Source organism: Narcine bancroftii, chromosome 13 (assembly GCF_036971445.1).
Source record: "Narcine bancroftii isolate sNarBan1 chromosome 13, sNarBan1.hap1, whole genome shotgun sequence".
Lineage (NCBI taxonomy): Eukaryota > Metazoa > Chordata > Chondrichthyes > Torpediniformes > Narcinidae > Narcine > Narcine bancroftii.
The window spans coordinates 31,690,893-31,703,712 of NC_091481.1; the positions used below are offsets into that span (position 1 = coordinate 31,690,893).

At 40.7% G+C, this 12,820-nt stretch overlaps 1 protein-coding gene across 1 annotated transcript in view; it reads left to right on the forward strand.

Annotated features, from left to right (window-relative positions):
- The window catches only part of LOC138748016 (serine/threonine-protein kinase 33-like), a 44,430-nt gene that overhangs the window by 1,211 nt on the left and 30,399 nt on the right, over positions 1-12,820 (forward strand). The window contains exons 2-4 of the mRNA XM_069907715.1: positions 829-892; positions 2,051-2,164; positions 6,926-7,030. Coding sequence (XP_069763816.1) covers positions 829-892; positions 2,051-2,164; positions 6,926-7,030 — 283 coding nt within the window. The remainder of the gene's footprint in view (positions 1-828; positions 893-2,050; positions 2,165-6,925; positions 7,031-12,820) is intronic.

Here is a 12,820-nt window from a genome sequence, read left to right on the forward strand (position 1 = left end):
AGCAGCAATACAAATTGGCCCAGTGTTATATTTAAAATAATATTTTTAATTATTAATTAACAATAGTCTAATTTATCTGCCCTTATGTAAACTGATGTACACTTAACCCTAAATTACTTTTGTGTGGGGTGTGTGTGTGTGTGGAATCCCTTTTCCACTACAGCTCGGGCCTAATTCTGGAAAGGTAATTCAACCTTCAGTCTCAGAAAATCCAATGTCGACAGGCAGGTTTTAAATCAAAGCTTCACGCAGGCTTTAGAGGGATGCCAGACGCAGGTTTTAGAGAGATGCCACACGCAGGCTTTAAAGGGATGACACATGCCCGCTTTAAATGGATGCAAAGAAGTTCACGAAGTAGGTGGGAGAGACTGGGGTGACAGACTGTTTATTAACTCACAAAATCCTTGTTGAGATGCTTCCAGACAAATGTCTGTTTTGGACGAGTGACAACCAAAACTTCCCTTTTCCTTGGTGCAAGGGACATGAAGTGAGTGATTCTCAAAGCTTCCACAAACCCTTTCCGTGAGTCAGCCATTGACAGTGACTTTCACCTTCCTTGGTCACTGAGGGGTATAACACAGAGAAATCAGACAAATTGCCTATCACCACTCAAGGCCATATTCAGCACAGAATCCCATCAAAGGATACTGCTCCATGCTGTCTCCTTAAAATGGCCACTACTCATTTCCCTAGGGAAATCAGAGCAATTGTCTATAACCACACCTGAGGCCATTTCAGTTCTGTATTACTTCCAAGAACTCTGCTCCATAGTACTGCTTCCTTAAAATGGCCCCTGAGCAAACTGTGTACTGTATCTTGAATCTGTAGCCCCTTTTCCATTGGCATCCTGTCCCAGGAAGTAACTTGGAATTTACTGGGACAGGGTCCATTGGTAAAGGAAAACTGTCTTAACGCCGGCATCTACCCCCACTCATATCTCCGGCATTTGCTGACGCTGGCGAGCTGATAAAACCAGTGGAAAAGGAACAGCAGAAAGTCACCCATTTCCAGTTGAAGGTAGAACACTCCAATCCCTGGGGATGAATTGTGTTCAGTGGAAAAGCAGTTAGTGACCCAGTTAAGTGAGGCCCAGTGGAAACAGCAGAAAGAGCTTCCTATCCCAGGACACTGCACGGCCAATAAACTGGGGTGCCAGTGGAAAAGGAGCTTGTTGGTCACATGGTCTCTGTACCTGCGTTTTCCAGGGCCCTTCCGATGTATCCAATTTAGGAATACACTGTCTTTAGCCTGTCTGTCAAACTCCAAAGCCTGCAGGGTTTTGTTAAATGTGTTCTCTTAAAGTGACATTCCCACACAAATGGAAAATATAACCTCAAGCTCAACACAAAGACAATTTCAGATTTGCTGCGTCGCATAGGAAGTTGAATTAACTTTAATTGAATTTAGCATGTTTAATCACATAATGATGCTGGCACATTGCATTAGTTCAACTGACCTAAAAAGGTTTTGTCACATATTTTCATTTTGTACTCAGCATCTGATGCCTCTCATCTCAGTGTCCAACAATAGTCGGCCAGTACAGATGGATTCCAGTTGCCCTGATACTTCTTTTCCACAGTCAAAATGTCTTGGTGAAACCTTTCGCCATGCTTGTCACTGCCTGCACCAAGATCAGCAGGGACGAAGTCCAAGTGCGAATGCACAAAGTGAATTTTCCATTAGATGTTGCAGATCTTTGTTTTGCATGCTTAAAATGGACTTAAAATATGACAGGAAATCACAAAAATAGTTTATGTCTAAAAAAAGAAAGTACATGATAGAAAAATGTTAAATGATTTTCATGATCATCTGCCCAAAATTCATAAAATACACACAAAAGTGTTCAGGAAGCAAAAGCTTCGTTGTTAACCGGGCACAACACTTTTATCAAGGGACGAAAAGATTATAACTTTCATTGTTTGCTCAAATGCCAATTGAGATTTTGATTAAATTGGGTATTCATTTCTATGGTCCATTATGTTAATTATATTCTTGGCACCATTGTGTTGCCCCATACTGAATCACAATGTGTTCTCCAATTACTTTTCAGCTGCTCTACCAGTTTGAACGAGGTTTGGGAAAAGGCAGTTTTGGTGTTGTTATCCAAGCTACGCACCTTCCCACAGACACCAAACGGGCCATCAAAATACTAAACAAAGAAAAGGTAAGATCCTTTTAAAAGAAACATTTTTCACGTGCCTCAGGTCTGACTAGATACTTCCAGTTTCAGGCATATTGGTCGTGGGAGTGGAAACATTTCAGAACATGGGGTGAAGGGGAACGTGAGAGGGATGCAAACTCTACATTGAATAATCTGAGGATTACCTTTAGGAAACCATCTTAGCACCCTGATGGTGTAGTTATTATCTGTGTGAGTTATTATCCTCATCTTCTTGGAACACTTCCAGCATTATGGGCATTACCTCTACGGGAGATTACATGGGCTTCATTAATGGGGGATTGTGTATACAACCATATAACAATTACAGTACGGAAACAGGTAATCTCGGCCCCTCTAGTCCGCACTGATTTAAGTGAACTCCACTCGTCCCACCTACCTGCTCCCTGTCCGTAACCCTCCAATCCCCTCACATCCATGCACTCATCCAACCTTCCCTTAAATTACAAAATTGACCCTGCTGCAACTATCTCTTCTGGAAGGTCATTCCACTCGGCCACCACTCTCTGAGTGAAGAAGCTTCCTCTCACGTTACGACTAAACTTTTCCCCCCTAACCCTTAAGTGTAAAGAAGTCAAGTTGCAGCTTTATAAGTCTCTGGTGAGACCACATTTGGGGTATTGTGTCCACGTCTGGTCACCTCATTATAGGAAGGATGTGGAGGCTAAGGAGAGTGCAGAGGAGATTTACCAGGATGTTGCCTGGATTGGAGGGCATGTCTTATGAGGCAAGGTTGGCAAAGCTGGGACTTTTCTCTTTGGAACGTAGAAGGATGAGAGGTCTACAAAATTATGAGCGGCATAGATAGGTCAGACAGCCAATACCCGTTTCCTATGGTGGGAATATCAACCACTAGAGGACCCATGTATAAGATAAGGGAGGGAAGTAAAGGGGAGAAATCAGGGGTAAGTTTTTTTTACACACAAAGTTGTTGAGGCCTAGAATGTCTTCGCAGGAGTGGTGGTTGAGGCTGAAACATTAGGGGCCTTTAAAAAACTATTAGATGGGGACATGGATGAAAAGAAAGTAGAGGGTTATAGGGTAGGAAGGGTTTAGCACTTTCATATGGTTCGGCACAACATGGAAGGCCTGTAAGATGCTGTAATGTTTGTTTAATGTTTTAAAGAAGTACTAAAAGGTACTTGTCCACATTTCCTCCTGCAACTTAAAGTAGCTTTGTGGATTGTATGCAAGCTCAAAGTCTGTCACCTGTATGCTGTATTTTACAAAAAATGTGCACTGACATTGGGGTTCTCATAGATTCCAGCCACGAAGCACGAGGTAGTGGCAGCCTTAATGCTGGAAAAAGAAGCTCATTATATCCATGGCAAATTAGACAGCCTCCATGGTTTATAATTAGGGTAGCTCCAACAGAAGTGGTTCAAGACACTTGCTCACCATCTTCTTGGCAAATGCAATTAAGGATGGGGACAAGCGCTGGGCTTGTACGTGACTGCAAGATCCTGAAACTAATAACTCAATTCAACAAAACACACCAGTTAAAATTCAGTCCTAAACTTTTTCCTGCATGCTTTTGCTACAACTTTTCATTTTAACCAATTCATGTGTCTGAGAACATCTGCACCTGCCCCTCTTCAAAATCTCACTGTTTTACCATCAAAATGTGGCTCTCACTATATTTTTCAGTATTGTTCAATTTGTCACACATTTTTCCATCAGTTTACCTCCTCCTGAAATCTTTTCTTATCTTCTCTCATTATCTCTTACATTTCTGAACTTCGTACCAACAGCAACACTGGAAATTATGTGCTGTATATCCTACTCGAGACGATTAATATTTTAACAAATGGTGCAATGGTCTCAATACAAGCCCTTCAGAGACACTTCTATTCCCGATGCTCTAACATATAATTGTTTGTCACCACTTTCTTCTTTCTGTCACAAGCAAATTTTGCATTCACATCACCAGTGTCAAATTAATCCTATGGGTTTTTGTTTTTCCAACAACGACTTTTTGAAATGGAAGAGGTAACAGCCAATTTGCATGTCGCAAGGTGCCACCAAATGTAATTTGATTTTGGCCAAAAAATCTTTTTTTTAAAGTTACAGCTTATGGCGACAACTATGAAAGTTTATTGAAAATAATTGCCTCTAAACTCATCCTCGGTCAGTAACACTAAATAGGTGACGCAGCGATTCCACACGACATTTTCCTCTGTAGCGACTATCGTCCGTGAAAAGGCCACTTGGAGGCCACGTAGGCTCTTAACTGTGACACGATAGAACAAATTCATAGCAAAGTCCAGACGCGTTTTTAAACTGTTTTATTAATGAACACAAAAGGACTCGTAACGTGACATGATTGTTGTACAAAATGTGATGACGACTGTGGTAATGTCCATGAAACATGGTGAGGTTGATCGTATGTGATGACAGTCAACAGAAAATATCAGAGCCCGACTCAGCCTCCTTGTCTCTATCTCTCCATGCCAGTCAATGCTGGTTAACGACTCTCAAACCCGCCAACCCCCACGCAAGCGCCAACCATCAAAGTGTGCACTGGAAGAAAGAGAACGCGTGCAGCCTTTAGACCCCGGGACACTGCCAATGCCCATGGACAAACCAGCAAGAATAAGAAAGAAAACACACCTTTGGCTCCTACACTCTTCCTTGAAAATTAATGTCTATGAAATTTCTACACCTGACTCTATAATCTGTAAGTTATGGGGCTTTGGAAAGAAGTGCCAAGAGAAATTTAATATATAAATTCATACACTGCAATGATCCTTCCAAGTTCGTGAAGATAGGAAATAACACTGCTTCTTATGCATTGAGAATAATTATTTTCCAAGCCTGCCTTGTTTGCAGGTCTCCAGAGCAGACTGTAAAACCCATGATTCTATCTGTTCTGATCATGGTAGATGTTCACAGTTCTTCCATTTGTACTCCATTTGCCAGCTTCTGTCCCAGTTCCTTAATCCTTCAATGTCTCTCTGTTTGCTGCTCACTTTCTAACCAATTAGGATGTATTACAATATATCTCTCCAGTCCCCCTATCTTAATATCATACAGTATTAAATGGCTGAGGCCATCCACATCGCTGTCTTCGAGTTGTACCCTCTCAACACGAGATGATCTATTATTCCTACCACCTGCTTTCTATCCAACCCAGTGAGATTAATCTTGTGCAATGGCTGATTGTGTGGCAGTTTATCAAATGTGCTTCAAAAATCCAAATAATTTGCATTTGCAGAATTATACCCCCAAAACATTCTGAAGAGCTTTGCAAATGCTGATAGCTGATAATTGGGTCTCCTTGGATGGCACAGGGCCAAAAGGGCCTTCTACCATGCTGTATCATTAAAATTTTAATTTTAAATACCTGTAGCTGGTTAATTGGTCTGTTTCCTTCATCCCTCTTTTTTAATCAGCAAGAATACAGTATGTTTAACTTGCACCAATACCGAGGGGTAACTTTAGAAGTAAAGGAACACTTTCAGAACAAATTCTGGTGTGCATTATCTCAGCAGCCACCTTTATTTTAAGACTCCCTTATTTAAGGGTGAATATTTTGGATAGACTGCACAATACATTGGAATACAGTGCAGGAATTGACTCATTAATCTAATATGTCTGCATTGAACATTAATATAAGCAAACTCTCTTCTACCTGTTCATGATTCACATCCCTTCATTCGCTGCAGATTCACATCTAAGATCAATAGGCATTTATTGATCATGAACAAGTTATAAAATTTGATGTTTTGTGGCAGCATCATAGAGAACACATTCATATTATAACCATCTACAACATTACTATAAATAAAATTTTAAAAATATTAGTGTACGAAAAGTAAGGCAGTGTCTTTAGTTCATTGATTATTCAGGAATCTGATGACACCAGGGAAGAAGCTGTCCTTGTGCTGTTGAGTGCTCATCTTTAGGCTCCTGTACCTTTTTCATGATGGTAGCAGAGTGAAGAGGGAGTGTCCTCGGTGGTGGGGGGAGGTCTTTGAGGACAGAGGCTGCTTTTTTAAGACACCGCCTCATGTAGACGTCCTCGATGGAGTCTGGTGCCTATGCAGTCGCAGGCTGAGTAAACCACCCTCTGGAGATTATCCTTGTCCTGAGAGTTGGCGCCTTCATACCAGGCAGTGATGCAACCAGCTAGAATGCTGTCCACAGTCCACCTGTAGACATTTATGGGAGCCTTTGGTATCTCCTCAGATACCTCACAAAGTACAGCCGCTGGCAAGCCTTCTTTGTGATTGCATCAACATGGAGGCTCCAGGTCAGATCCTCAGAAATGTTGACACTCAGGAATTTGAAGTTCTTGATCCTCTCCTCTACTGAGCCCTCGATGAGGACTATTTGCACAAAAAAGATAATGAGTGCTTATGGTTTTATCTCAAAACTTATTGAGAATATTCCCATGAAGAATGTCTCTTTTGATTCTGAATTTTCTCTGAAATAGTCACAATTGTTTAACTTATCCACCTGCTATTACGTATTGTGGGGCACTATTTTTATCAGGCTTGATACTCAATGTTGGAGCAGCATTGTCAAGACATCATGGATGTCAGTCATATAATGTGTCTTCCTTCTGGGTCCACAGGATAACGATCAGTCACAATGTTGGCTGATTGCAAACCCAAAGACCCGATATCAATTGCAATGCCTTGAACACTGGTTGAGTAAACAATGATTCCATACCAGGAAATATTTGCTGTGCCTATTCTCATATTGAGTTTGAGTTTTCAAGCAACTTGTGTCTTCTTGTTTCAGGCTGGAAGCTATGCTGTAAAAATGTTGGAAAGGGAGATTTCCATCCTGAAAATGGTGAACCATGAACACATCATTAAACTAGATGAAGTTTATGAAACCACCAAGGTAATGATTTTCTACCCAAGAAAACAAGATTTACTTTTGCAAAGATTTCATCATGATTGCGACACAATGGTTCTACCCTTTTTTCTTTCCACTCACATACCACTTTCAGTATTCCCTATGCCTTAGGTGCTCTGTGATTAGTAAAGGGATTGCTTAAGGTGGTACATGGGCAGAAATAAAAAGTTTGAAAACCACTGTTTTAATCGTCCCTTATTGACTCGTTATGTGCGTGGTTTCACAACTCAAAAGGAAATGGGTCAATGACAATTTTTCTCAAGCAAAATATTTCAGTAACATTGGAGTCTATTCCCCACCTTCCCTTTCCACACGCAGACCACCTTAAGCAATCACTTACTGATCACAGAGCACCAATGGCACAAGGATTACTTAGTGGTATGAGTGGAAAAAAAAAGGTTGAGAACCACTAATCTAGACTGTCCATTTTTTCAGACTAAAAAAAATATTTTGTATAAAAATTGGTTCTTACCATGAATATTTTGAATTAGAATTGTATTATGAGTTCAAAGTTATATAATATGGTCATCAGGTTTCCAGGAAAATAATTACCATTAATAAAACAATACTTGATAGTATTAGATTGCAGTTGATCTAGATCTACATTCCATCTATTAATTCAGAATCTGAATTGCTACACCCTGATCAAACAAAATTCTTTCAAGACCAGTTTGAACTTTTCAACTACCTCATAGATTTGTGTGGGAAAATTTCCAAATTATGTGTCTGGGCTTTTTTTTCTTCCAAATCAAAAAAGGATTTATTTTGTCCTGTTTTTAACTTTTCTTTCTTTAATCTCTGGGATCTGGGCATCACTGGCAAGGCTAGCACTAATTGTCCATCCCTTCAGAAGAGAGTGATGGACTATTGCCTTACACTGCTGTAGTCTTTCTAATGAAGGTACTCCTTCAGTGCTGTTGGGGAGGGAAATCCAGCATCGCTCCCAATGCCAGTGAAGGAGCAGCATTATATGATACTCAATACTTTATCTGGACATCTAAAATCCGGAAAGCTCCAAAAACTGGCATTCTTTTTTCCTGGTGCTAGTACAGCAGAGGGAGAGAGAGAGAGAGAGAGAGAGAGAGAGAGAGAGAGAGAGAGAGAGAGAGCAGCACAACTAGGTTTGGCGGGGGGGGTGCAGAGAGATGGAAGCGTGACTCGGGTGGGCGGAGGGTTGGAGAGAGAGACAGCAGTGCAACTCGGGTGGGTGGGGGGAGGAGAGAGATATATGGCAGCACAACTCAAGCTGGTGGGGAAAGACGGCAGCACAACTCGGGTGGGCGAGAAGGAGAGAGGCGCCAGTGCGACTGGAAGGGGGTGGATACGGCAGCACAATTCGGGTGGGCTTAAATCTGGGGAAACTGGCTTTTGTTCTGAAATCTGGAAAAATCCGAAATTCGGACACACTGTCCCCCAAGGGTTCCGGATAAAGGATTGTGTACCTGTATTTGGAAAGGACCTTGGAGGCAACTTGCGCTAGCCTTCCTGGTGGTAGAGGTTGCTGGTTTAGGAGGTGGATGCAGTCACATGGGTGTACAAAGGTGGTGCATTTCGGAATGGTGCACCATTGTTCACTAGCAGTGGAGGGAATGAATGTTAATGGTGATGGAAAGGCTGCTGATCAAGTGGACTGTTTTGTCCTGCATACTGTTGAGCTTGTAGGGTGTTATTGGAGCTGCATTCATCCAAGAATTCCATCGTCCTCTTGAATTGTGCCTTATAGTTGGTGGAATGGCCAAAGGGTGTCAGGAGCTGAGACACTTACTCAGTCTCTAGCTCATTCTTCTAGCCACAGTGTTTATGTGGCTGCATCAGTTGAATTTCTGGTCAAATATAATCCCCAGTTTATTGCTTTAAAGGTCTCCAACCTGTCGACGGTTGGGGGGTGGGGGGGGGGAAGGGGTCCTAACCAGAACCTGCCTGTTGTTGGAGCCATCCACCCTCTGATGTGGGATACAAGGACACGTCTTATTGTGTCAAGCATACGCTTCGCTTTATGCACACCAATGACGTGGCCAGGGGCATGTTTAAAATCGCTAGCATTGTTAACCTAGATGCTACTGACACAGGAAGGAGTTGGACGGGTCTGATGGACAGGGATGGCTGTGACCATGCCCGTGGGTGTGACCCCCTTGTCTTCAACTCTGTAGAAAGACCAGATCTGCAGACAAGCAGGGACAAATATAATTTGGGCTTTACCCTTGGACCTTCTCATGATAAAAGCCAACATACCATATGCCTTCCTATAATTTGCTGTATTAACTTTCAGTGATTTGAGTATAAGGATATCCAGGTTCCTGAACAATTATATCTTTCAATCCCCTCCTCCCATCTATAAATGCCTCTTTTTACATGATCACACATACTTTACTCATGACATTCCACCTGTCATGTCCTTGCCCATTCACTTAGGTTATCTGTATCCCCATTGAAGCAGCTTTGGATCCTCATCATTACTCACCCTATCACCCAACTCTGTACAATCATCAAACTTGGATCTACTCCACTCATTGATATAAACTGTGTAAATCTGGGGGCAATTCTCTGGTTATAGAATTTCAACCGTATTCCTATTTTATGTTCTTAGCCTGTTGACCAATCTTCAATGCACATCTGTGTGGTACCCTAAACTGCACATGCTCCAATTTTGTTTAATAAGCTCTTGCGTGACACGTTATTCTAGACCTTTCCAAAATCCACGTGGTCACCCAAATCGATTCCACTGGTTACAATGTCAAAGGCCAACATCTTATTCAAACACGATATCCTGCTTTATTTTTTAGGGGTCCTGCTCCACTTCTTTGACAATGGTTTCAAATTGTTTCCATACTACTGGCATCAGGTTCACTCTTTCTAGGTCCCTACACTCTCTTTCTCTCCTTTTTCAAATAATGTAGTTTTCTTTACTACCTTTAAATTTGCTGAACTTTTCTAAGATCTACGGAATTGTGAAAGATGCTTACCAGAGCATTTACAATGTACAGCCATTACTTTCAAAATTTTGTCATGTGGGTCATTAGGTCATGGAGATATATTGATATTTAATCCCATTAATTTCTTCAATATCATTTTTTATTAATGTCAGCGTCCTTCACCTAATTGATTATCCCATTTTCTCAAATTTCCTTTCCACTGGGGATAACAATTCATCTTTTTATACTCTTCACCAAAGTTATTGCCTGCAACTTCATTCCTTGTGCGTGTTGCTGTATGGACTGGATGGTACCAAAGAGTCTCTGTCTCTGAAACACATTTTCGTTGGTCTTAGAAGAACTGAATTTCAGAGGGCAAACCACAAGGCTTTGATGTGTCTCCTCAACACCTTGAGGGACACTTCCAGGGATTAAATTACAACAGTCAAGGCTAATCCAGTTTTCACCCAAGTTCGGGCTTTCCTCAGAATCAGGATTGGGTGTCCCATATAATTTGCTTTCTTTTTCGAGGCAAGGATATTGCATCCCAGCTACTACTTTGGGTGAGATGGGCTAAGGTGGCTTGGACAGGTAATGACTTCGATGACTTTCCTTCCAAGGCACCAGTGAATGTTGACTTCAACTCTGAACTATTAAGAGATTAATTTGATTTTTTTTTAAATATATTGGTGCTGTTTTGAACTTATTCATTTACCAAACCAATTGGCATTAAATATCAAGAGGTAATCACCCTGGACACCTTGTAATGGTTTCTCCACATAACTCTTCTCAGACACGCTGAAACATGTGAAGGGGGTCCCATGGATTTTTCTGTTTTGAGTTGGATGGAGAATTGATTTACTACTCTATTCTCAACACTAATTCGTTTTGGTAGCTTTTTGCCTGAAACGACTTTAAAAACTCAAAATATTAAAAGCCAAAGATTAATTTGAGTGTTGCACTTCTATTGTTTTGCATTTATAATAATTTTCTTAACTTGATGTTGAACATTTTAAAAAAATATCAATCTGTAGTGGCTTAAGATCAATACATCAATTAAAATGATCTTCTGGCTAATACACTGGATTCATCTACACCAGTGGCTTTCAAACTTTTTTCGTTCCACTCACAGACCTCCTGAAGTATTCCCCATGCCATAGGAACTCTGTGCTTAGTAAGGGATTGCTTAAGGCAGTCTGTGAGTGGAAAGAAAAAGTTTGAAAACCATTGTTTTAATCGTACCTCATTGATTTGTTATGTGTACGGTTTCATTACTCCAAAGGAAATGGGCCAATTACAATTTTTCTCAAGCAACATATTTTCAGTAGCATTTGAGTCTAGAGCAGTGATTCTCAGCCTTTTTTCCAACTCACAGACCACCTTAAGTAATCCCTTACCAATCACAGAGCAGCTATGGCATAGGGATTACTTAAGGTGTTATGCAAGTGGAAAGAAAATGTTTCAAAACCACTGATTTTCTGCACCTTGTATTTAAACAGATAAAAATCAGAAGAGAAACTATTCATAACCAGTCTATGAAACAGGGACATACTTGATGTTTATGTTAGATGGGAATCTTTCCTAATTATGGTCATCCTTAACATTAATTGGGATTTTCCAAAATTGTATCTGTCAGGTTTATAAGTATTAGATGAACTTTTGGACTTGATCTGATTTATAAAGACAATTGTACATTAGTACTAAGCCTAGGTATTTCAATACCACTCAACCTTATTTAATATGTGTTGTGAACAGAATGTTTGATTAAAATACAACATCCAGGGAGTCCAAATAGTTATCATTCTCTACAGTCTCAAAACCTTTTGAAGTACATATCCTCTAGTACGCTCAGTTGATGCTGGTCAATTACATTCAAGATTTATATTGATTCACCCCTGCCTCTGTATCAGTAAGTCCTTAGTTTTATTATCTGCCAATATTATCCATTGTTCAATAAGGGAATTGTAAATTAATTAACTGCTTCAGAAATGTTTCATTTGTTGCCAATTTGTCATTGGTTCAAATTTCCTTTTATTAGAACCATAGAACATTACAACACAGAAACAGGCCCCTTTGGCCCTTCTAGTCCATGCCAAACCATTTTATTTTTGCCTAGTCCCACTGACCTGCATCAGTCCATTGTCCTCCATACCTTTCCCATCCATGTACGTGTTCACATTCCTCTTAAATGTTAAAATTGAGCCCTCATTCACCACTTCAGCTGGCAGGTCATTCACAAGCCCAACATTTTCTGTGTGAAGAAGTTCCCCCTCATGCTCCCCCCAAACTTTTCCTCTTTCACTCTTAACCCATGTCCTCTGGTTTTCATCTTACCTACCCTCAGTGGCAAAAGCCAACCTACATTTGTGCTGTCTATCCCTCTCATAATTTTAAATATCAAACCTTCCCTCATTCTTCTACACTCCAGGGAATAAAGTCCTAACCTGTTTAATCTTCCCCCGTAGCTCAATTACTGAAGTCCGAGCAAAATCAATCTTCTCTGCATCCTTTCTATCTTATTGATACCTTTCCTGAAGTTAGGTGACGCAATACTCCAAATTTGGCCTCACCGATATCTTATTTAACTTTATCATAACATCCCAACTTCTGTACTCAGTACTTTGATTTAAGAAGGGCATTATGCCAAAAGCTTTCTTTACAACCCTATCCACCTGTGACACCACTTTCAGGGAATTTTGTATCCCCAGATCTCTCTGTTCTACCACTCTCCTCAGTGCCCTACCATTTAACATGTATGTCCTTTCTTGGTTTATCCTTCCAAATTGCAACACCTCACTTGTCTGCATTCAATTCTATCAACCATTTTCCCAGCTGGTCTAGATGCCTCTACAAGCTTCGAAAA